At 45.2% G+C, this 25,308-nt stretch overlaps 1 protein-coding gene across 4 annotated transcripts in view; it reads left to right on the top strand.

Annotated features, from left to right (window-relative positions):
- Nucleotides 1-459: 459 nt before the first annotated feature.
- The window catches only part of TRPC3 (transient receptor potential cation channel subfamily C member 3), an 81,306-nt gene continuing 56,457 nt past the window's right edge, over nt 460-25,308 (top strand). Inside the window, exon 1 of one of the 4 annotated variants that reach the window (XM_084768635.1) lies at nt 460-477. Coding sequence is in view for 3 of the 4 variants with exons in the window: in XM_084768636.1 (XP_084624762.1) it covers nt 14,381-14,562 (182 nt within the window). In the remaining variant the exon portion in view is untranslated. Of the gene's footprint in view, nt 478-14,206; nt 14,563-25,308 lie in introns of those variants that run through there. The other 3 variants (XM_084768636.1, XM_084768634.1, XM_084768633.1) reach the window with 3 other exon arrangements.

Here is a 25,308-nt window from a genome sequence, read left to right as displayed (position 1 = left end):
TATTGGACCATTTGAGTTAAGAATCTGTAGTTCTGTCAGCTGGAACTGAGGAATCAGATGCGATTAAGAGATGAGCATCACTGAGGTGAGGTCTCCTGGGACATGTTTCCTCGAGGATAGCACATGGACGCTGCATTCCAGAAGTGGCCACGGCTGTGCTGCCATTGGCGGATTTATTTAGTACTGTAAGAGCCACTCAAGTGGTACTGGTTTTGAAGGCACGAAGGGGTCATGGAGAGCAACTGAGGCTTGCCACTGTGTGGCAGGGCTGGAAGAGCCCAGAAGAGGCTGTTAGTAAAAATGCAGCTCAGTTGCAGCAAGAAACCCAGCACTTTGGGGATGCCGGTACCATGGCATGACCAGCAAGAACAGCAGCAGCTGTGGAGTGGAGCCAGCAGAAGCCTAAGACACGCTATGTTTACTGCAGAGGGCGGAGCTGGAAAAGTGACCCAAGCCCCATGGGGATCCCAAAAGATGGTGAGTAAATCTCAGAGACTGGACATTGAGTTATTTATATTTTTGGAGTTTTGTTTTGATTTGATTTGATTTTGACTGTGCCCTGGTTCCTCCTTCTTGAAGTAAGAAAGTATTTCATTAATTTTTGATACTACAGGATCCCTCAGTTAAGAACTGTCTTTGGATTTTAAAGAGACTGAATTTTTATGTGTTTGAACCTTAAAGACTGTGGGACTATTAAGATTCGATATTTATATTATAATGTTGGTATTAGTGTGTGATCTTGGACAAGAACAAGAAAGGAAAGGTTATGTAATCCCACACTTGGGAGGCAGAGGCAGGTGGATTGTTATGAGTTTGAGGCTAGCCTGATCTACAAAGCGAGTCCAGGACAGCCAAGGCTACACAGAGAAACCCTGTCTTGGAAAAAAACAAAAACAAAAACACACACCAAAAAAAAAAAAAAAAAGAAAGAAAGAAAAAAAAAAAGAAAGAAAGGAAGGAAGGAAGGAAAGGTTATGGCTCAACAATGACATGTTTGTGTGTCAAATTGAAAAGGAGTCCATTGCACTGGCTAGTTTCATGACAACCTGACACAAGCTACTGTTATCTGAAAGGAAGAACCTCAGTTAAGGAAATTTCCTCCATATGACTTGACTATAAACCATTTTCTTAATTAGTGATTAGTGGGAGAGAACCCAACCCACTATGAGTGGTGCCATGCCTGGGCTGGTGGTCCTGGGGTCCATAAGAAAGCAGGCTGAGCAAGCCATGAGGAACAGGTCAGTAAGCAGCATCCTCCATGACCTCTGCCTCCAGGTTCCTGCTCTGTTTGAGTTCCTGTCCTGGCTTCCCTAAACCTTTCCTCCTCAACTTCCTTTTGGTCATCACAGATGTAGGAACCCTAAGATACCCATAAACCATCTCTCCAGGCCTATTTTTAATTATTTCTTAAAAATAGATTTCTTTTTTGTTTCAGTGTGCAGCTGCTTCTGTTTTTCTTTGAGCAACCTTATTTGTTTTGTCTCCATAAATAATGATTTGAAACTTTTTGGTTAAATCGATGAGAAAAGACACACTTCAGCAGACTTTGTAGAAATCTAGTTTCTAATATAGAAATGTAATTTACTGGAAGAAGCAAAGAAAGGAGAGATTCAGTAGAAAGGAAGAAAACTAGAATTTTCATCAAGACTTCACATTCCTCCACAGCCCTTGTGAATTAAATAAGTATGTGGGGAAATATTTATCCTACTTCATTCTCACTTACTCAGCCTGAGGGAATATTGTAAAGACCCTGTTATCACTTTTATTAACCACTTTTTAAATTTATCCTATACTTAAGTCACTTCTGGCAGAAAACGCATATTTTCACATGTGGTTTTGAAGATCATTTTGAAGGAAATGTGTAAAAATATGTATAGCATAATGGGCTAATATTCTGTTTCCTACCCACAGGTGATGCTTAGGGAAAATTAAGCCATCGTTTTCTGATATTAGATGTAATACATATTGCTTTTTCATGGTTGTTGACTCAGTGGAGAAAGGTTGTTAAATTGAGGCAGAGATCAATCAATGGCTGTCTTTATTTAAATTGAGGGAAGATGCCCCCCCATTGTGTGCAATCCTCTTTATTTTGCCACCTCAGGCTGGTATGTACCACTGTACTCTGATGTTCATGCGTATCTGTGTAGCTCTTGAGAATATCCACTAACAAAACAAGTTTACTTTGCTCTCTCCCATAGCTGAACTCCAGATTAAAAACTTTCCCCTCTCCCATCACTTAGGCCCCATGAGGGAGCTAGCTAAAGAAAGATGCTTTGCAAACTACGTCTACAGTAAAGTCGCAGGGTTTAAGAAGCCAAGACAGGATGACAGTCAGTCGCATGTTAGTAGAGTGGTTTTGCCATCAAAGCCAGGAGACTCTAAAAATGGTGCTTTTCTAAGATACTGACGCTGCACACAAGAATGGGGTTATTCAGACATGATGAGGTCACCAGAGAAACAAGAAGGTTTAGTACAAACCGGAAAGGGAAAGCATGGGCCGCTTCGGCCCCTTCTGGATAGGATTAAAAGTGATCCCCAGGATAACCGTCCATTAAGGTGACTGCTTACTGCTCTGCAGCTTACTGCTCTGGCTCGTTGTGTTGTGGTCACTTTTTTGTTTGTTTGTTTTAACTTCCTTTTCTTTCCATTTTAAACAGGGTCCCCTTTAGCTCAGGCCTCTAAGTCAAAGTGTAGGTGCAGATGACCTTAAATGTCTGATCCTCCTGCCTCCATCTCACGAGTTCTGGGATTGTAGACACGCACCTGTATGCCTAGTTTTATGAAACATGGTATCATATCCAATACAATTAATAGTTAGTCAAGTATTTTCTCTGGTAATAGAGGATATTTGATCAACTGGAAATGAGAGGTAGAACGAATATTTCTTACCATTCTGTAGTGCATATGTTACAGTTTCTCATGGAAAAATTACTGAGAAATAAGATCCTGAGATTTTTATAGGAGCCAATGTGTGCCTTCGTCAGCTGACTGCCTTATTCTCTGAGCGTATAACATGGTTATAGAAAATCACAGTCTTAAATCACTTCACGGTGGTGGAGTAAACAAAAGCTCAGCATTTATCATCTACATAATTAGCGTATCTCACTGAGTCACTAGGAAGGCGTGTGGGAAGAATGGTGACTCCAGAAGTTTACAGACAAGTGCATTCTAGTCAATTGTGTACACACTCGCTCCTCCCGTGCATAAGCCTTGAGCTGCAGGCTCAGCTCTGCCACGTGCAGAAGTCTGGGTGGCTTTGCAAGCTCAAGCAACGCAGGTCGTGAGTATATAAAGTACTAGGCTGTGGCCATCAGCCACGGGCCACTTTCTAGTGATTCTGTCACCAAAGCAAAGGATGAAAAACCTCAAAACTAGCTGAGACTCTGCCATTTAAGTGAATCGGGAGACGGGTGAATTGTTTCTGTTCATTTTCGTTGATGAGGTGTTTTGGTAGCTAGTGATACATCATTTTGAATATCGTTTGTTTTATAGGTGGCAATACATCAAATGACCCATTAAAAAAGGCTGGACAAGGTAATCAATAGCATTATCTGCATGTGTTCAATCTGATCCCTAGCTCCCAGAACAGCTTCTCGTGAGCTTGTGGACCAAAAAGTATGAGTAATAAAGAGAATAGTCAAAGAAGAAAGGTGGATTTAGGCCATGGGTGGAGAGATTGACAAGTAATCTAAGAATTCTGCTCTACAAGATATGACCATGTTCTCAGAATTTAAAGCTACAATCCAGACCAGGCCTGTGGTGAACACCTTCAGGTGCATCTCTGTGAGTTCAAAGCCAGCTTGACCTATATAGCAAGTTCCAGGCCACCCAGGACTTCATAGTAAGATCCTATTTCACAAAGAAGTTAAAAGCCAACTCTAATACAGCTTGCCTTTAAACATATCCAATTATTGCTTTATAAGGCCACAAAGACTCTGTCCAAAAGGATGATGTTGAAATAAAAGGCATGACGTCAGCACCAACCCCACCCCACTGCAATGTTTACCAGTTTATCCCATTACCTATGATAAGGCAGTATTTTAAACCAAATTCTCAAAAAACTTTTGAATGAATGCTAAATTTTATCCTTTAAAAAATGCCTAAAAGGAAAACCAATCTATAAAAACAATAGTAGTTGCTTAGGAAGAACACTCATGTTCATGCATGACCTTCTGTCACTATTTAGAACTAATCTGTTTCTTCCCCCATCGCCCCACACTTTATTGTTTGTGTCACACAGGGCAGGTAAAGCCACTTGCTGTTCTTGGGACTACTTTACTATTACACAAGCAATGACGTTTTCCTCTGGACCCAATTGCACACAGAACGCATGGTACAGTGAAATTAGTTTTGTCAAGTGAATATAAGGAAGAGAAGTGAGACACGAGAGGAGCTGTATTATTTAGAGAACAGCTATGATGAATGGGGATTTGAGCTGGGCAGGTTTGAGGCATGTGGAACAGAAGGGCCAAGTGGCAGATGGGAAGTTCTGGGAAAATGGAACCGTAGCTACAATTATGCTACTCCAGGGAGCCATTGTGGCAGTGCGGGTGGTACGGTCAGAGTGCGGTGGGAAATGGAGACAGTGGAGGAGCTTTGGGTATCTTAATGACAAATCCCAGGATCTGAGGTACAGTGTAGGACGAGGTGCAGGGAAAGGGTTCAGGTAACAGAGGCTGGGGGAGGGGAGGATCATCTGATTCGTGCACATCAGGGATTATTTGCACATAGACCAACTCTTCAGTGAGTGATACAGCCAAGAAGATGACAGATTCAAGACTGACAACAGAGAGAAAACAGAAATATCTTGGAGATGAACAGATCACAGCAAGAAGGATGAGTTTGTAAGGCCAGTGGGCATTTAGCATCAAAGCTAGAGACAGAAAAGAGGAGGAGCCTGAAGCAAGAAGGTATAGGAAACTTTCAGAAAAGAAACTGGAGATGAGGCAGATTGCCTGATAATGGATGTTGAGCTCCACATGGGACAACTGCACAGATTCAGGACTGTTGTGAAGAACATGTGGGAAGTGGTGGATGCGATGGTTAACCTTACTGTCAACTTGAGAGGCACCTGGGAGGTTAATAGCACATACCCTTGGGTGTGCGTATGACAGTGTTTTATTTCCGGAGATGACTTAGCCACGAGGGTACTGGTATAATGAGTAACTAATCTTTTGATGGATCCACAGGGTGGTATTGTTGAGCGTGGTGAGTGGTAAAGAGGACAGAGGCAATCACAGTTTTGTATATTTGGCTTCGATTTAGGTTTCTAAGGCATCATTGTAATCCACGGTCCACACATGCAATAGTAGAAGAGTATCTGGTGCTACCAATGATGGTGGTGATGGAGATGTTAGTGGTAATGATGGAGATAATGGTGGTAGTGATGGAGATGATAGTGGTAGTGATGAGATAATGGTGGTGGTGATAGAGATGGTGGTGGTGATGGAGATGGTGGTGGTGATGGAGATGGTGGTAGTGATGGAGATGGTGGTAGTGATGGAGATAATGGTGGTAGTGATGGAGATGATAGTGGTAGTGATGAGATAATGGTGGTGGTGATGGAGATGGTGGTGATGGAGATGGTGATAGTGATGGAGATAATGGTGGTGGTGATGGAGATGTTGGTGGTGATGGAGTTGGTGGTGATGGAGTTGGTGGTGATGGAGTTGGTGGTGATGGAGATGGTGGTGATGGAGATGATGGTAGTGATGGAGATGGCGGTGGTGATGGAGATGGTGGTAGTGATGGAGATGGTAGTGGTGATGAAGATGTTGGTGATAGTGATGAGATCATGGTGGTGGTGATGGAGATAGATAATGGTGGTGGTGATGATGATAGAAATGATGACATGAGTGGCAGGTAATGATGATGTTGTTCCTACTGCTTCTGCTTCTGATGCTGGTAAAGATGGTGACAGTGGTGATCTGAGACTCTGGGACACAGAATGCACAGACTCTGACCGTGTCTTCATAGAGTGATGCATTAGACTCAGATTCCCTCTAGTCAGATCCTGTAATTCTTGGCCACACTTACTGTCTTGAGATTTTTAATTCCCAAAGGTACTGGTAGGGTTTTTTCTCCCTGTGCTTAACTCAGTTTTGTAATCTGCATTTATAGGAAATGGATTCCTGAATGCAGATCTAAATTTATGAATAAAGTTTTCTCATAAGTTTTCCCAAGAAGTTATTCCAACTAAACTCCCTTGTTTTTCTTTTCAACTGTCTCAATCCATAAATCCTCGGCCCACTGTTGCTATTCACAGCCCACTTTTATTATTCCTCCCCAGTCAATTCACCTCCAGATATTGGCTTGTTGCTGAGTTATCTCCAGAGCTGTCTGAGTTTTAATGTGTTTGGCTACGGTTTGCACAATGTTTCTAGCCAAGGATGAGCTGATTATTTTGAATGGGATATTATTGGTGGCAGAGGCCCTTCAATGCATTTTTGGTTAAAATCCACCTGTGATTCACTAATCTGACTTTGCATGAAAATTGGAGCCATTTATGGCTTGGGAGCCTGCCATCTTCTTCCATTTGTGTGTGTATGAAGCTTCTCTCCCTTTGGGATGTTGGAACTGTAAGCTTCTGTTGGGGGGTGGTGGTGGAGGATCTTTATAAAGCAAACAAAACGCCCTACTAAAATGATGGGCTTTGTTGTTGTTAAGAGACATGGCTGATATGTCTTCTATAAGACTTGCTTGTTTGACTTGGATTCTGAGGCTTTCATTGCTCCCAGGCTTGGCAGAAATGCTGACTTTTCCTGGTGTCAAGAGTCCACCAGACACAACTTCTCCAAAATAAATAGTTGAGCTAAGACTCAAAACCTCTACTTCACAGTTATAACTTAGACTATTCTCCTGTCTTGTAGGCAAATCCAAAATCTCTAACCTGTCCCCTTTCTGGTTTCTGGTAAAATCCTTACTAATGCCCCGCCCCCCCCCCCCCACACTCATAAATGCAGTGGAAACTCAGATGGAGTTGGAGCCAAAGCTTAAGGAACACAAGTTTCCATGGGGACTGCAGTGTTTACTCAACTAGCTACTTGTGCCTGTCCTTGGATGTCCCCAGACCCCACACATGCTGGGGGTACTGCAGGTGCAAGCTTCCCACGAGCCTTCAGAGATGTCACTTGGAGTTCCCTGAATTCCATCACGGGCAGGCATCGAACCTTCTTTGAAAGGCATTTACAGACCCACGAGTGTCCATGAAAGCCACACAGAGAATTTTCATCCTAGCATCTAAGTCTCTCCTAAGAAACTATTTGATGCCTTTTATATCTCACAAAGCTTGTTTATCTATTTGTTTATTCGTTTACTTATTTATTTGCTGTGTGCGGACACAGTGGCATGCTGGAGGTGTCCAGAGACTACTTCAGCTCCCTCCTTTGAGAGTCTGGTGCCAGGGCTTAAACTCAGAGTGTGCTTGGTGGCCAGCTGGTGCTTTTTTACCTGCTGAGAACTCTAAGTGGCTCGAACTCAGTGCATTTTAAAAGATATGTAGAGGCCAGCAAAGTCACATTTTTTAAAAGTAGTATAAAACAAAGGTGTACATGTGTGGAAAGTAAACTGATCAGCGCAGGGATTCAAAGACTGAATATCCTTGAAAATATTTCACTCTCACACAGTGGGTGCATAATTTTCTGTATTCTACAGTCTTCTCTTGTTCTTCAATCCTTAACTCCTTAAGGCCTTATAATCCCATAGAAGAAGCATTAACACTTAAGGTGCACCTTTGTATGTTGTGTGCATGTATGGCCTTAACCTTTGAGATTCATTTTCCTTGTGTGTGTGTGTGTGTGTGTGTGTGTGTGTGTTGTGTGTGTGTGTGTGTCTCTGTGTGTCTCTATGTGCAAGTGCCCTTGGGTGTCAGAAGAGAACATCAGGTCTCCTGGATATGGATTTTCAGATGGTTGTTAGTGGCCCAGTGAAGACACTGGGAACTGAATTGAAGTCCTCTTCAAGAGCAGCATGTGCTCTTATCACCCAGCCATCTCCCCAGCCCCTGTGCCTTTAACTTTTTTATTAATTTATTCAGATTACATCTCAATTGCTATCCTCTTAATTGTCATTAAAGGAACCACTGAGATCCTGCATGGTGTCTCCTACATCTTTAAGATAAATTATGCCATGTAAATACATGGAAAAGTAAAAAAAAAAAATCGTCTCCATTTCTGTCCTGTTTGTCCCTTTGCTTTACTTTGTCCTCAAGTTAGAGTTACAGGATAAAGGAGTAACCTAGGAAGGTCAGACATAATAGCAAGGAAGTGCTGCCCTACATACGTCCTCTTCTGCACTGCTCAGACTGGCAGTCTTGAAGCCAGGGGTTTGCACGCGTCTGCGGAGAATGGCCACAAGTGTTTTTAAGCACAGGAAGGGGACCTGTTTAATTACTCACCTGGCCACAACTGTCCCACTGGATCCTATCATGGAGCAGTTCAGGTCAGAGACCATGATCGTGTCATTTGGGGGCTGTAAGGGACATTTGTGAAACACAAAATGAATGCGAGCAAAAGGGCCGCACCAATCATAAAAACAGAGATTACACACAGGGTTTTTAAGTGAACTTTCTAATATTAGGAGAATTGAGTTTGGTTAGATTGAATAAGCTAAAGGGCTGTTTCACAGGACTGAAAAAAAAAAACAAAAAAAAACCAAGCCTCTGTCTTCTCAACCTCTTCTCCCAGCAGGTGACTCAGGGGATCTGCCTCTGCCAGTTCCCTGTGTGTAAGTGACTGGAAGGCTCACTCGAGCTCAAGGAAGGACAAATATAACGTTGAGGAACATATCTTTAAATAGCTTTTGGGAGAAGGTCGGCAGGGATCGCAGGGATTAGGATAAAGTAGAGTTGTTTTTAACCTTTCCAAAAATAAAGGCTGGCAGGATTTACTTTTCTGAATATTCACACTGAGGGGCGGGGGTGGTCAAGAAATGAATGCTAAGGCTTTACCCACTTTTTCTCCCATCCCCAAACACAATAGCTTTAGAAAGCCTGGCGCAGAGAGCGGCTTTCCAGTCGGATGGATCTCTTCAGATCATTAGTAAAAACTCATCAAGTCCACCCCACTCGGTGGAAAGCACTGATTTCACATTTTAAAGAATGTGTTACTAAGTAGGTCGAGGAGGCCCTGGGTGTAGAGAAACAGATTGATAACGGGCCAGCCATGTGGAAATGTTATGACAACGCCCTCTGTGAGCGTCGCTTATCTCACGCATGCCGCTCGGTGGAGGGCAGTGGGTTTTTCTGGTGTAAAGTCTAATAATCCTCCAGAGCTATGAAGAGGGCTGGGGCGGGGGGGCTGCACACAGAATGGATAACCTTTCACCTCCATATAACACACAGCTCGGATCCTACCCTCTTGAGTTTACTGCAACTTTTGAAAACGTAAAACCTTTAGGTATTTATACACGCGCGTGTGCATCTGTGAGAGACATCTTCCCTTTAACGGCCGAGAACGTCCTGCATTAATGGGGCTGCAGAGACCACTGGGAAGCAAGTTAGTGCTGACGAACAGTGCTGACCTGAGAGGCAGCTCTGCCATATGACATCAGGGAGAGTGGGTACCAAGAAACTAGAGAAAGAGGAAGAAGAAGAGTGGGAGACACACCCTGGAGAAGATTTTGCCTTTCCTCAGATGCCCCTTATAGTTGGCACCATGCTGCCTTCTCCTTGACAGGGAAGAACAGTCTCTCTCTGCTTCTCAATTCTACATCTCTTTGCATCACAGATTTAAACCTGCTGCTCCAGGTGTTATCTGCCACCATTTTTTTTTAACACTTATTGGCAGCATCTTTATGATTACACCAGTGTGACAAGGTCAGATGAGACATGTCCTGACTCCCTGGGTCTCCTTGGCCTCCAGGGACTGAGAACCTAGTATGGACCACACACAGTGAACGGTGATATAACTCAGAAGTGCACAGTGCTGGAGACGTAACTCAGTCAAAAGCACTTGCCTGCCAAGCATGGCGTCCTCACAGTTGAGTTCCCAGCTATAAACTGAGCTGACACAGCAAAAAACCAAGTAAATAAATATTCGTGTGTGTATGTGTGTGTGTGTGTAGGGTGGTTGTTGGTTTTCTGAAACAATGTCTTTTTTGGCTTTTTATTTTTATTTAATTAATTTATTCAGATTACAACTCAGTTGTTATCCCCTCACTTGTATCCTCTTGTTCCTCCCTCCCTCCCTCCCTCTTTCACCCTATTCCTCTCCCCTAGGTCTGTGACAGAAGGGGACCTCCTCCCCCACTATATGGTCACAGAGAAAGAAAAAGCAGGCTACTAAGATGAGACAATGTCTTGCTACAGCCCTAGCAGGCCTGGAACTTGCTATGTAGACCAAGCTGGCCTCAAACTCACAGGGATCCAGCTGCCTCTGCCTCGATTCTGGAAAAGGCATGTGCCACCACACTCAGCCTGCTTTTTGTTGTTTTTTAAGCCATTCACAATCGCACGTACAAATAACCCTAGTGCCGTGGAAGCAACACGGGCAGTCAGGTGTTCAGTGTCATCCTTGATCACGCAACCTGAGCCACATTGCATACTGTTCACAAACATCAAGTCCAAAACACGCTACAGTGCAGCATTTAAACCTGACAGGGTGGGTCCTGGCTCTAGATGCCAGACTTTGTAACTCTGTTGTTCTGCAGATCACAATAGTGGACGGGTAGTAGCTAAAGCTTGTGTAATGTCTGCTGTGTGCCAGGCAGAGTTGGGGGCACAATCAATACCATGTTCTCACTGTACCCATTGTGAGAACCAATCCTGCTGCAGAGGCTCCCAGAGGTTCAAGAGTCTTTCCCAAGGCCACTTAGCCTTGGAATAGTGGAGGTAGGATTTGGTTCCAAACCTCTGGACTATTTTGTAAGTTCTTCTACAGTTCTGCAGTTCTACAGTTATTAAGAGAAGTAAGCTGTGCCCCAGAATATAACCATCATTCATAACTTACTTCTACAATAAAGAGACTTTAAGTTCCGGACTTCCCACTCATGAACATTTTTGTTTTGTTTTTCGAGACAGGGTTTCTCTGTGTTTAGCTTTGGCGGTCCCAGAACTCACTCTGAAGACCAGGCTGACCTCAAACTCATAGTGATCCTCCTGCCTCCCCCTCCCAAGTGCTGGGATTAAAGGCATGGGCCACTACCACCTGGCCTCAAGAAGAAACTTTGAAACACATTTTAAGTTTGGAACTGCCTAGCAGCTGCCTGGCTTGTAAGAACTGTTAGCATTAGTGACAAACACTTTACAAGGTGTGGTAAACCTGTGCAAAGGGCAGTAGGACAAGAATTAATGTCTCAGTTAGGGTTTCTATTGTTGCAATGAAACACCATGACTAAACAGCAAGCTGGGGAGGAAAGAGTTTGTTTGGCTCACATTTCCACATCACTGCTAATCATAGGAGGAAGTCAGGGCAGGAACTCAAGCAGGGCAGGAACCTGAAGGCAGGAGCTAATGCAGAGCCCATGGAGGGGAGCTGCTTACTGGCTTGCACATCATAGCTTTCTCAGTCTGCTTTTGAATAGACCAGAGACCCACTGGCCTGGGGATGGCCCCACCCACAATGGGCTGGGTCCTACTCAATCAATTACTAATCAAGAAAGCACCCTAGAGATTTGCATACAGCCTGATCATAGGTAGGCATTTTCTTAATTGAGGTTCTCAGATGACTTTAGCTTGTGTCAAGTTGACATAAAACTAACCAATACAATTAATACATAGTAAGTTCAGGGATTCCGTGTTAGGGCCTAATTGTTCTAACATGTAACATTTCCTACTTTAATAGTTCATCCTGCTTTAAAAAAATAGTAATGTAGTTGATCAAATCATGGTCATGTCAATTACTAGTCTATTTCTGTCACAAGAATATACATCTTAGGTGCAACAGATAGATGTGATTCTATAGAAAAATAAGGTAGGATAGTTAGATAAGGTCCTCAAAAACCTCAGAGACATACAGAATATGGCTTTTAAAATGTTTTTATTCATTATTTTAAAGATTCATTGACATTGAGAAAGCTTAACTGCTGGCAGCACCCAGCCTACCTCAAAGAGGATGACAAACATCAAAGAACCTCCTTATGGAGATGGTTTCAAATGTGGCAAACAAGCCACTGGGCAAAATGTCCTCATTTCTACCACAGACAGAATTCTGCCTAAAAAAGGGAAAGCTTGGATATAGGCAGAGTTAACAACCAAACTCTGCCAAGACAGGATAAGCAAGTCCTCAATAGTTCCTGCCTCACAAATATGTCTGTCAGATATATTGGGCCATAGATGATGCTTCAATGTTATAGAGTTTTGGGTGACAGTTCAGTCAGCAAACTGTCTCTGTCATCTGCTCATTTAGGAAGCTGCTAACCTGCACCACCACCGCACCACCCCCATATTCAAGTAATTAATTTTATTCCTTCTCAAGTCTCCAATAAGGTTGAAGACCAGATAGCTTAGTTTTACAATTAAGCTTAGTTGTTTAGGGGTTAAAAGACAGAAGATGAGCTCTCAAATAGCAAAAGCAAGAAGGAATTCACAGTTTAACCAGGAGACCAGCACAGAAGGCGTTAACTTGAAGTGGGAGGATGTGACAGGTGATGAGACTGTGGGACACTCACAAGCTCTAGGGTCTCTGGGGACTTGAGGTGAACATTAGGAGAACCCCAGACTAGAGGCCACCTCCCACAGGCTCTTCAGGGGAGAATAGAAAGAGGGTGGATGAAAAGACAGTTCAGTGTTGGCAAATGACAGAGACGAGGAAACGAGCAAGTGGCCCCAGTGTTAGGTGTTTCAGATAGAAAGCCCGTGACGCAGAGCAGGGGGAGAGACTTTAGAATTAGGGTCAGATCACAGAAGGCCTGCATGCCAAATTTGGATTTTTAAAATCGAAGTGTGGGGAGTCACCAGAGGGTTTTCTTTTTCTTTTTTTAATGGAAAAAAAAAAGTCATGATCAGACTTGCTTTGAATATTCTCTCCCTCCCTCCCTCCCTCTCCCTCTCCCTCTCCCTCCCCCTCCCCTCCCCCCCCCCTCTCTCTCTCTCTCTCTCTCTCTCTCAAGAGTATGCTACCCTTCTGTACTGGGGAGGGCCCTGGGGGCGTGGCCTGAGGTCGGGCTACTGAAGTGCACAAGATACATCAGGTGTACCTGTAAGAGGCATGCATGCTGGTAAATAGCCCAGAGGTGGAGGCACAAAGGCCTATGGCGCTGGGCTCCATTGCATAAACAAATGTAATTAAAATAACAATACACTGGGTTCTTTGGTCCCTAAAATGCTCCCCAAATAAACTCTGTAACTCTTCGTCCAAGAAAATTGAGTGACCTTGACATTTAAAGTGCATTCCTTTATGTTTTAAAAATGATTTGGGGGGTGGGGGTGGGGAAGGGCTGAGTTCCATTCCCAGCCCCCTCTTTAAAGCCTGCTGTGAAGGCTCAAGTTGCCAGGTGGCGTGGTGGCGTGGAGATAGGCAGATCTTTGGACTCCCTAGCTGGCCAGTAAGCCTAGCCTAATCTAGGAGCCCCAGGTCCCAGTAAGAGATTCTGTCTCAAAGACCAAGGAGGATGGATGACCCTAGGGAAGAATACAGAGTTTGACCTCTGGCCTCCACACGTACCAACACACACCTGTGTCCCGCCGCTGTAATTTAGAGAGGCTGATGCTTAAGAGATGCTGTGAGGTCTAAGCCAGCCTGTGCTAGATACTGAGTTCAGGCCATCGCCACAGTGAGTTCCCGTCTCAAAAGAAAGAATTCCCCCTCACACCTCTGGGGGGAAAATGCCTCTAGAAAAGTACAGAACTCCAGTTAGTATCTTGCACGTTTAGAAATTGACCCGCTGTGAGGCACCCGGACCCAGGAACCGCACTTAAACCCCTGTGGATTCTGCTAAGCCTCACAACAGGAAACTAGCAATATTTTGGAAATCTGGGGAGCTGAGCTTGCATTTAAAAAAATGATTGTCGGAAAACTAACAAGTGGATGATTGTTTTTCCTTCCCTAAGACACTTGTGTCTGCAGATGCAATGAGGTTTTAAGTCTCTGGTTAAAAAAAAAAAAAGAGGGTGGAGGTGGAGAGAAGTTTCTGCTGTTTCTGAGCTCCCCACCTGCTGGTCTGTCTGATTCCTGCGCAGCACTGTCTGCCAGGGACTGATCCTCCCTCCTCCCGCCCTTCTCTCTCCTCCCTCCTCCCTCCTCCCTCTCCACGCGGGGAAACCACGCCGTCTCGCCGCGATGCTGTCGGGCCGGCAGACCGCGCGCAGCCGGCATCGCCGCCGCGGGCCGGGAGCTCAGCTGCAGGTCGCGCGCTCCGCCCGGGCGTCCCCCGCGCTGCGGTCCCTGGGCTTGACGCCGGGCAGCTGGGCTGCTGGCCGCGGGCTGCACCGCGCTCAGCCGCTATGTCCACCAAGGTCAGGAAGTGCCGGGAGCCCGCAAGGGTGACCTTGCCCGCGCCGGAGGAGGAGGAGGATGGCGAGGCCGAGGAAACCGAGGCGCAGCGCCGCCGCCGGGGCTGGAGGGGCGTCAACGGCGGGCTGGAGCCGCCCTGCCCGCGCGCGCCGCCGTCTCCGGGGCCCGACGCGTGAGTACCGAGAGCGCGGCCGAGCAGGGCGGGCACGACCGGGATCGGGACTTGCTAAGCGCTTCCCAGGAGGATTCGGGCTCCGCGCCCCGGTCCTGCTGAGCCCGGCCCAGCCGGACTCATGTGCACCCCTGCCCGCAGAGGATAACCGACGGCCGGGTTCGGGGAGAGAAAGATCGAGTCCGCCCGGGCTGAGATCTTCAGGACTCGAACCCGAGCTGCTTGGAGGTCCTGGATCATACTGGTTGCACAGGACCCGCCGCGGGTCCCCGTGCGCCTCAGGGGCCCGCCAGGGTGGAGGGCAGGGAGCGGGTTTCCGCGGGGCACAGGGCACAATGCGGGGCCAGCACTTGGAGCAGGACCAAGGCTTCCCTGAGGATGTACCCAAACCCCGGGAGCCAAGGCTCTTAAGGGCCGCTTAGGGCCAACTTGGGCGGTGGATCCCCGAAGGCTCAGAGCCAGGGAATCTTCTACCTTCTCTCCAGTCCTGACTTTTTTCCTTCTCCAGGTCTCTGCTTTCTTCTCTTTTCCCCTCCGCAAAGTGGCAGTTAGAGTATGGAACCTGCTCCTTCCAACATTGACAGCATCAGGCCAGCTTTCCAGAGGCAAAGACGCAGAGGCCGCTGCTCTGTTTCGCCTGGCGTTGTGCGCGGGAGGGAAAAGCGTGTCAAGGGAGGACGGGGCTACGGCTTGGGACCCCCATCGGTCCTGGTTCAGGAGGCCAGCGGGGAGGTGGCTTTCCTGGCCGACACGGGCTCGGCAGCGCCGCCTGCTGCCCAAAGTCTGTCCGCTGCCAGGTCCGTGGCTTGGGGCGGTAGGACTGGAAGGGAGCTCAGCCTGAGCTGGGCCAAGCTGGTCTTACTAGGGTGGTAGGGAACATAAAGAGAAGTCGGTAGCTGGGAGCAGATCATTCAGGAAGGGCCCTGATTTAAAATCAGCCTCGCATCCGGGCGGAATTCAGTGACTGATGAAAGAGCGTGCAGTGGAAATGGCCCGGGAAATGAGAGAAGGCGCATCCTTCGGAATTACATCCTGTTGGCTCACTTCCACCCTCTAAAGTTTCAGAACGTTGTCCGCTTTTTCTTTATGTTTCCATAAAACCCATAAATTGAGTTTTATGAACTTGTACAGTTTCTTGATTTTTTTTCCCAAAAATTCTTCTATTACCTTAATGAGTAAATAGGGCATGTAACAGTCACCCCCGCCCCCAGAGCAGGGTGGATTTAAAATTGTCTCCCCCTTGTGAAGTTTGAGGTTAGCTAGACAAAGCCCGGGAGTGGGGTCTATAGGAGGCTCGCTACCTACTGCCGTGACTACGCCTATCGCACATCTGCTGACTTGACACAGTGCAACAAGTGTGTGTTTCTTGTTTTTTAAGGTTGAGAGAACTGGTCACTTTAAGGGTCACTTCCTTCACCTTTACTTGACCCGCGGTACCTGCAGCAAGCAGTTGTTCAGTTGTTCCTGTTGTGTTGAGTAAAGGCACGATGTCTCTGCGTCACCGTTAAGGTGAGCAGGACAGCCTTGGAGTCAGAGCGGCACAGACTACAACCTATCGGGGCGCCCCAGGGTCTCTTTCAGTAACCGCAGTGGCACGGCTGAGCTTAAGACACGCGTTCTTTTCAAGTGTTCTCGAAAATGTCTTAGGTTAGCATACAAGGAACGGTTTCCTCCTAGCATCTTACCTACTTTATCTTCCTCTCCTCTCCCCCCACCCTCCTCTGTGCCCCTGCCCCTCCTTGGGTTTCTTCCTTACCCTAGTTTCTCCTTCTACTTATGGACTGCGCCCCATTACTATAATTTACTTTCCCGTGTTCTCTCTTCTAGTCTAGTGACAAATCTCTGTCTCTGTCTCTGTCTCTGTCTCTCTGTCTCTCTGTCTCTCTCTCTCTCTCTCTCTCTCTCTCTCTCTCTCTCTCTCTCTCTCTCACACACACACACACACACACACACACACACACACACATGCTGTTTGGCCCACACCTTTTCCACTCGGGAATTTGACCAGGCTGAAGAGGGGAGAATGCCATCTGTTATGTCACAAATGAGATGTCTTCACCCTTTGAAGGGACTCTTGACTCACCACGGAGTCAAACAAAGCTGTTCTAGCTCCATTGTTTGCAAACTAGGACCAAATAGCATCATCAGAGAGCACTTCATTCATGAAGTTTTCAGTTATTAAGTCTCTCTGATAAACACGGGAAGGAAGTGTGTTCTCACAAGTTCAGCTCGAAGACAGGTCTCAGGGGGACTCGTGCAAGGAGTGCAGGCACGGCACAACCCACAAAGAGGAGAAACGGAGCTCTCCTTCTTTTGTGAGGGAGAGGGAGAAGGAGGCTGAGTGTGGACAAGGCTGCCGTGAATCTGAGGAAAATGAGTGTTTACTCAAAGCCGTATGAAAACAGAGCCGTGAAGAGCCAAGCACAAAGGGAGAGAAGCTTATTTGCTTGTGAAGAAATCGAAGAACTCAGTACAGTCCTGAAGGATTCTTAGGATGAGACGAGGAGGGGAATCAGGTCAAGGCCCATCCCTAAAAACACCAGCTACGTTCCAGGAGCATGTTAGTTGGAGAATACAGTATGCGAAGGAGCACAGTGAGATATAGGGGAGGCAGTTTGATTCCGGACATTAATGTGTAAGGTCTTATGTGTCAAGACACGGCAGGAGGGACCTTTCGGTTGTTTGAAAGCAGAAGCGAGGTGATCAGTCTCTCTGTGTAGCATGCACGCACTCAAGTGACAGTTGACAGACTGTGAGGGAACAAATTAGGAGGCTGCTGTAGCTCTCAGGGCTGAGCTCCGAATCTGCTGCTGGGTAATGCCAGTGTGATAGAAAGAGACTGGGAGAGAGAGAGAGCGGGCAAATGAAATCTATGGGATTTTTTTTCCCAGTGTACTGAGTGACTAGTTTTTTAAAGAGGATGGAGTAGGGAGAGTTGGGGTACGCTGACCTGGGTAGCCAGGACTGTTGATGCCATTGTTGAAAAAAAAGGGGGCCCGTGAGAAGATTTAAGTTTTCAAGTGGTGATTCTCACCATGGTGTGCACCAAGAGATGGAAACTGCAGGCTGGAACTTGGGAGAAGGTGAGACCTGCTGCCTGACTAGTCCAGGCGTTGTATATGCTCACCGTACGATGTCCAGAGGACCATGTGAAAGGAGAAACCGAGGGTGTCTAAACTAGTGCTTTGAGGGAAAACTGTTTTGACTGAAAGGAGGGGACAGGAGCAAGGGCAGGATGGTGCTAGCTCTGAGCTGCCTAGAAAAATCCAGGAAAAGGGGAAACATGGACAGGATGGTGGCAAAAATTCAAGACAACAGATACTTATGAGTCTACTGTAAACAGGATTCAATCCTGGTTTGTGTGAGTGAATACTGGCAACCTGATCGCAATTCTCGGTGTGCTTTCTTTAACAGAGGCAGACTTCTAGAAAAAGAGAGCCCCGAGCCAAACATTAGTTCTAATGAAAACAATAGTTAGTGTTTATGTCTACTCTGATTGAATCACAGCTCCATTGAACAGGATCCGTCACTGTCATTGACAAATGATGAAATCAGTACACACAGCAACATGATTTTCAAAAGTTACTAAGCAAGCTGGTGGCAGCTGCTGCTGCTGCTGTTGGAAAGGGCGGTCTGAGGACACAGCTCTGCACATCCTAAGCTGTCTAATTGGATGTTAGTTTCTGTGGGTTGGTTGGCTGTGGAATAAGACCCTATCGTGTGGATTGGCTTAGATATCAGATTGTAAGAACACCCCCTTCTTACCACTGGAAACTGGTTCTCACATGACTGCTGAGACTCTCAAGGGCCACTGGGAAAGTCTGACTGTTGTTGTAAAGGAAAAGGTGGGTTTCTTTACAGTAATCGTGTAATTTTCAAGTGAAGCACAGAACGGCACTAAATTTGAGACCCTTAGTAATTTGACACTTTTCATCATGCTATCAGTTTTGTGCCCCAGAGGCACAATTTCATGATGTGTGATATAGAGTTGTCATTTTGTTAGTTTGTTTCAAATTACTTTTATACAATGTCAAATTAATCCACAAATATAGATTTGGGTGATAGAACACTAAAAAGCTTTCATGAACAGCAAGCCCGGCCTGTTCTTTTCACCTTCCATCTTCTCCTGTCCACTCCGTTTCACTGAACCTTCAACTCCATCATGTGCTGACATTTGATGCACATGGTATTGAGATACCATCAGAAATCTTAAGAACTTTTGCCCACACATACCTCTTATTCTCTCCTTATATTCTACAATGTGATTTGTTACAATTTCTGGCCAACATCGAAAGATCCTCATTATTTAACTATGTGAACATGTTACTTATAGCTAACAAATAGTATAATGTGGCTACATTTCTTTTATAGTTACATTTTTAAAAAAAATAACTGTCACATTATGAGTTTTTTTTGGGTTGTTTGTTTGTTTGTTTGTTTTGGTTCTTTGGCTAAGTCTTCTACAGTCTCTAAGTGAGAATGTTTTCCTGAAAATAACCCTTCTCAAGTTCTCTGACTTGCTTTGCATGCCACCTGTAAACTTCTTTTTCATTAGAGAGCTTGTAGAATACTCTATCCACTCTCTTCTCAGGCTGTGTGCTGGGGGGGGAGGGGGACTGTTTTCCCTGCTGGAACAGAATACTTGGTGATACTGTGACCTAGAGTTCGTGTCCCTTTGTTCTGGGAAATTTTCTTGTATTACTTCCTAAAATGTTTCTTTTGTTGCCGCAATGTTTCTTAATCACTATTTTCAGTCTTCCTTCTCTCTTTCTCTACAGAATTCCTATTGTTTTACCATTAGGTTTCCTACACTGACCTAGTTTTTCTGTCTTTTCTCTTCTATCTTGCCATGCTTACATTATTCTTCATGAAAAATCCTATGCCCTGGGTCTGGGGATTAAACGGAGGGCCCTGGGCATACTAAGGACATGCTTTTGCACCAAGCTCCATCTCCAAGGTCTAGCTAGCCGTTGCAACTTTTATTTCTAAGACCTCTTTACTTTTCTTAGCCGTGTTCCTTTTTGTAGCATGTTTCTTTCTTATTTCGGGGTGCATTTTTTAAAATTATATTTCTTAGGGTAGGGGACTGAAAATTATAAAACTGCTGTTACTGTTGTAGACGTGGGCAGAAATTCTTGTTGGTTGATGCCTGCTCTGGAATGCCCACACCTAGTGTGTCTGTTTCTGTGTCTCCAGAGAGGCCATATTCACGCTCTTACAGAAGAGTGGAAGGTTGTCATTTGATTACGTCAGTTGAGGCTCAGGGTGGAGGGGAGGGAACGCTTCTACCTACTCCTTATCTAGACTTCAGCAAGTCGCTCGTTTTAAGGTGCAGCCTGATCTTTAAATTCTAGAACCTTCTTAAGTCCCAGACCTTCTCTGCCTCTCAGAGGGCAGAGAGGGCCAGCCTGCTTCCTGCTGCTCTCTGTCTGGAACACCTGCTTTTCCTCTGAGGAATGAACTATTCTTTGACCTCTCCCGTTAACGTCTCCACATATCTTGGCTCGGGGTTACAAATGTCTCTTGTTTTTATGGGCTTTGCATTTCTGTTCTTTGCTCTCTTGTCCACAGAGAAGTGTTGGCGAGGAGGGGAGTAAGAAAGCCCTTTATTCCTTTTGCTTAACACCAAACATCCCTGTGGCTGCCTTCTGTGTTTTTACATGCTGATGGTGGTTTTTAAGCAGAACTGGGAGGGAAGAAGGAAGGATGTTTACAGTCCTGACATCTTAAGCAAGCGGGCAGATCGTTTCCACGGTGGTGGAAGGTCTCCCAAGTCCCACCCCAACCATGTTAGAACTGCACTTCCACACCTAACGGAGCACCTGCAGAGGAGTCTCATGTTTGAGATGGAGACTGTGCCTCCCTCCTTCTTTATCTATATTTCTTTCTTTCTTTCTTTCTCTCTTTCTTTCTTTCTTCCACAAATTAAGAAACTGAGGCTACAACTGAATAGCTAAGTCCCAGCAGTCCCAGAAGTCCCAGGTCATCTGGAACATCCAGGTTCCCAGGGCTGTGCTGTTTGGGCTGTGGCCTCCTTAGTTAACACATTTATCTCTTCCTCAAAGACAGTTTAAAATAAACTTACTCCAGGGAAGAACAATATAGGAAACTATTAATTAGTATTAACTCATTTATGGAATCCAATTAAGTTGTCATTTGTAACTCAGATGCTCAGACAGGCAGATCAACCTGAGCAGGGGGAAGCGCAGCCAGGGCAAAGGAGAGCCGAGGACCTCTCTGAAAAAAAGAGTCTCTGGCGAGAGTTGCTGCCATCCTTCACCTCAGCACCACAGAGCTTGCAGGTCCCTACCCTGACCATCCTTTAAAGATTTTCATTCCTGTGACGGGATGTCAAATGTTTCCTGTCTACAACATGGCACAAAACATAACCCCAGTTTACACTTAGACAATAAGACATAGTAGGAAATGTGCTGGGAGAAGAAAGTTGTTGGCAGAACTGTACTGTTGGCAGAACTGTACCGTTGGCAGGAAGAAGCCGCAACTGGCCTGGCTCTTCTGGGAACAAGATTACCTTGCACAGGGGGATGGGGGAGGGGGGAGTTGGGGGCATGAAGGGGTAGGAGTTGGGCCTGCATGAGCATCTAAGGAGGAGGCTCTGGCTTCTCAGTCTACCTCAGACTGCCCTTAACATGTGACAGTAATACTCTAAGTGGGGGAGTAGGTCCAACTCGTGCCTGAGCATGGCTTGCAACAGGGACTCTAGCCTTCCACAGAGGGGCTGAGGTGTGGCCTGGGGTGACAAACTTCACATTTGTACTAAAAAGAAATAACTGTGGCGTTATGAGAATAACGAGGCCTCTTACAGCACTTAGTCTTTAATTTAGCCTCTAGGTCAGGGATATTTAACCACAGTTATCTAGTTAGAAACTCTTAAGAAAAGACTAAGCTTGGCACAGTGACTTTTACCTGCAATCCCAGCCTTGGGAGGTTGAGGCAGGACAACCACTGTGAGCTTGAGGCTAGGATACACAAGGAATACCGTGTCTAAAAACCAAACCAAACAGACAGAAGCCATGGAGAGAACCCTCTCCTCGACTCAGCATTCAAACATAAAACTGTAAGATATGTTTTCGGCTAGAGGGTTTTTAGTGATTTTTAAATGCTCATAGATGTACAACCTGTTAAGAAAATACCTTGACCTTGACGATGTCTTACTCCAGTTTTGTATCTCTAGATGTAGTTTGTCAAATAAAGATGGTGATTTGAGTTCTCTGATGACACAGCGCTTGCAGGGTGATGAGGCAGAGTGGGGCAGACATCTGAAAATGCCAGGCTTTGGGCTTTGGACAAGGCTACTCACAAGAGAAAGCCAGGCCTCTCCACTTCTAATAAAATAAGAGGCCTGGCATGCAGAATTAATTGGCGGTGGCTACTATCTAAGTAGCCAAATATAAGATTCTCTTGAATCAGTAGATTTTTGTCATTTGAGTTCATTTTGCCCTATTTTTATTCCATTACATACTGAATTCATAGGTATTCTTTTCTTTTATTATCTCTAGTCTTCTGAAATGGTAAAAAAAAAAAAACCAGCCTCAAATGGTGTCATGAAACTGAATTTATTTTATAAGGAAATACAAATTATTAATTAATCATTAGAAACTATTAATCTTATGATGTATCCCCCTATTTGTCCTCAGATTTTCCTAGTAAGACATCACTTTATGTAAGATCAAAATCAAAGGTGTCTGCCTTAGCAAGTACTCCTGGGCTGGGCTGTAAATAAGGATCAAGCAGAAATAAGCAGAAATTAATAATTGAAAAGGTGATTGAAAGCGTGGTTGTATATATCACTTTAATGACTGATTATTAATCTTCAACAATGCATTCATTATATCCTTTGTATTGAACGGTTACTGTTACTTGTGCTTCAGGGAAGTCTTTGATCTGAGGGGAGATTGTCTGTTCCCTGAGTCCTCAGATGTAGCAATGAGTACTGGTGCCATCTGAGCCCATTTTTCAGCAGTTACTCGCCTCGGTGTGAGAGCCAAGCGTATGGACAGAGAGGCAGCCAGAGCTCCGAGGGAATTGCTGCATCCTTGAGACAGGTATGAAAACGGGCAAATGCACAGTATTACCACAGTCAGTTTAATGGCGTTAGGCACAGATGATTCCAGGAAGCGCAGGTCTGCACGTTCCAGAAGCTGTTTGCTGGGTACTTTCTTGAGCAAACACATTTAAGAAGTATCCCCAAGGGTCAGGCAGGAAGTGGCCGGAGCTTCCCCTTCCATTCCCAGTGGACTCTGGAGGGAACAGCAGACCGGTTGGTTTCTTTTTGCTTTGTCTGGTTTTAGCTGCTAAGAGCCTGGATAAATAGCATCATGCTTTCAGAAGATGAAGGGGAAGTGAAGGTAGGAAGCCTGCGCTTCCTCCGCTAATATCCAACAGCTTCTTCTCCCTTATAGTTAACACACATGCAACAGTCACGATTAATTCTGAACGTGGACCAGGTATAGTAGTATTTACACCTGTAATCTTCTAACTTGAGAGTTAGAGGCAAGTGGCTCTCTGCTAGTTCAAGGCCATCTTGGTCTATACAGTGAGCTCTAGGCTAGCTGGGGTTACACAATGAGACCATGCCAAAAAAAAAAAAAATCTGATGTAGTTCAGACCAGCAGAACCTGAGAGATCCTTCACTATAGAGACATAGCTGTTTTCTAGGCCTGGTAAATATGGGTATCTCTACATCTTAACTTGTGGCACAGAAATATTATTGTAACACTTATGTATTTATGGGTGTGCAGGCCTATAGAGGCCAGAAAACAACTTAATGGAGTTCTCTTCTTTCACTACATGGGTCCAGAGAATCAAATTTGTCAGCTTGTCAGCAAGCACCCTTATCGGCTGAGCCATCTCTCTAACACTACACGGGAGTCTTTAGAGGTGATATGTCCTCTTGTTTGTTACATGGAGAATCTTCTATTGCTGGTTTGGTTGTTACAGTGACGGTGGCTGTGATGTCCGATGTGTGTAAATACTTGCAGAACCAGCAGTACTGACACACTTGGGGGCTGGCGTGCCACTTCTTCCTGGCCATGATCACGTATGTTAAGAGATTCAAGCTTGCATAGTGCTGTAGACCTGTTTGTGGGATGTCTTCTCTTTCTTATAGTCACGTGTGGATAGGCATGCTGAAAAAATGTTAGGTATTCTGAAAACGGCTAAGTTGGTTGGCAGGTGCTGCGTGCTAGGAGGACTTTGGGTTGTCTGTTTCTTGACATTTCGCTGCTAAGTTTTAGGTCCTAAGTCAGAGCCTGCAACTTTCCACATCACTGTCTCCAGTACTACAAGTAGCTGAGTGGCTGCCTCGTGGTGTGTTTTCTGTTTCTCATCTGTAGCTCTTTTTGGTCTTCCTGCCCCTCACAATGTGAGTGCTGGGGTTTTATTTCTCACCTGTAACTCTCTCTGGCCTTTCTGTCCCTCACAACATGAGTGGTGGGTTCTGGCCAGCTGGTTCAGCCTCTTTCTTCAGGGTGGCAAACTGACCCATCACAACATTTCTGTGTGATTCTTATTACCACGGCTACCGACAGTGGCATCACTTTGTTTGCTTGCTTACTGTGTAGACTGAGGATTTGGTTAATTCTGTATCTCATCCTGATATAGAACCTAAGGTGACTAGCAATGTTCATTTGTCACTGAATGGTAAGCTCAAGGAGTTTGGGATGCAACCCAGAGAACCATTTAGAAGCTGTTCACTATAGAAGCAAAATGTTCCAACACATAAAGTCAACATATAATTTCATGATACTATTTGATTTTCAACTTGAGAGCATCTGAGAGAAGGCTTCTGAGCTGGGATCTAACTCCCTACCTCTCTGTGACGTCTAGCACCTTACTTAGCATTCAAATGCAGAGTACCAACTAGAAAGTGTTGTGAATATTGTCTGGACTGTCCTAGGCCTTGTAGAGATGGCACAAGAAATTTAAAATAAGTATTAACCACACTCTCTCTATCAAACGTGAGGGCACACGTGCCCCTCAACCTCTCAAAGAGAATAATAATACAGGAGACAGAAATCATGGAGAAAATAAAGTCATCTCAGTTTATGAGGTTGTCCATATTTCAGAGGTTGAGGCTTCCATGTCCAAGAACAATTGCAGAAAGGGTCAAAGGCGTCACGCTTCCAAATGAAAAGAATCTTACTGGTCACAGAGGCTTCATCCTCTATCTTAAGATACAGTGTGAGCTGGACCGCAGCAGGAAAGGGGACCTAAATTGATGAATGGCAGAATTAGCATGTTCAGGTATGGAAACAACAGGAGGAACATTCCAGAAACAGGTGTGGCGGAGTCAAGAGATGGCTCAACAGCTTAGATGAGCAGAGCTTTGCCTTTGCTGAATATTGGGAGACACAATAACCCAATATCCAATATGTGGTGCAAATTAGTTTCAAGTTTTTTTGTTTTGTTTGCTTTGCTTACTAGACAGATACTTATTCAGCAAGTAAATTCAGCAATCAATAAATTAAACAATTAAGTTAATTAAGCAATTAAGCAGTTACATGAGCCGACAGGGAGAGATGATCTGCCCTAACATACAGGAATACGGCCAACTACGAGAGTGTCTTTCTGTACCCTGAGCCAGTGCATAACGGCTCTTATTTCCCGAGTCTCCTTCCAGTCTCTAACGTGGTTCAAACCTCCATGGCCCTGCTGTGCTCCTCACTGAGCATTCTGGGAAAGGTGCTAGACAGCTGGCCTCATGTAGCTGTTTGATGCTGTAGT

The sequence above is a fragment of the Acomys minous genome, assembly GCF_964271855.1.
Source record: "Acomys minous genome assembly, chromosome: 19".
Classification (NCBI taxonomy): Eukaryota; Metazoa; Chordata; class Mammalia; order Rodentia; family Muridae; genus Acomys; species Acomys minous.
This window is presented reverse-complemented; position numbering and strand designations above follow the sequence as displayed.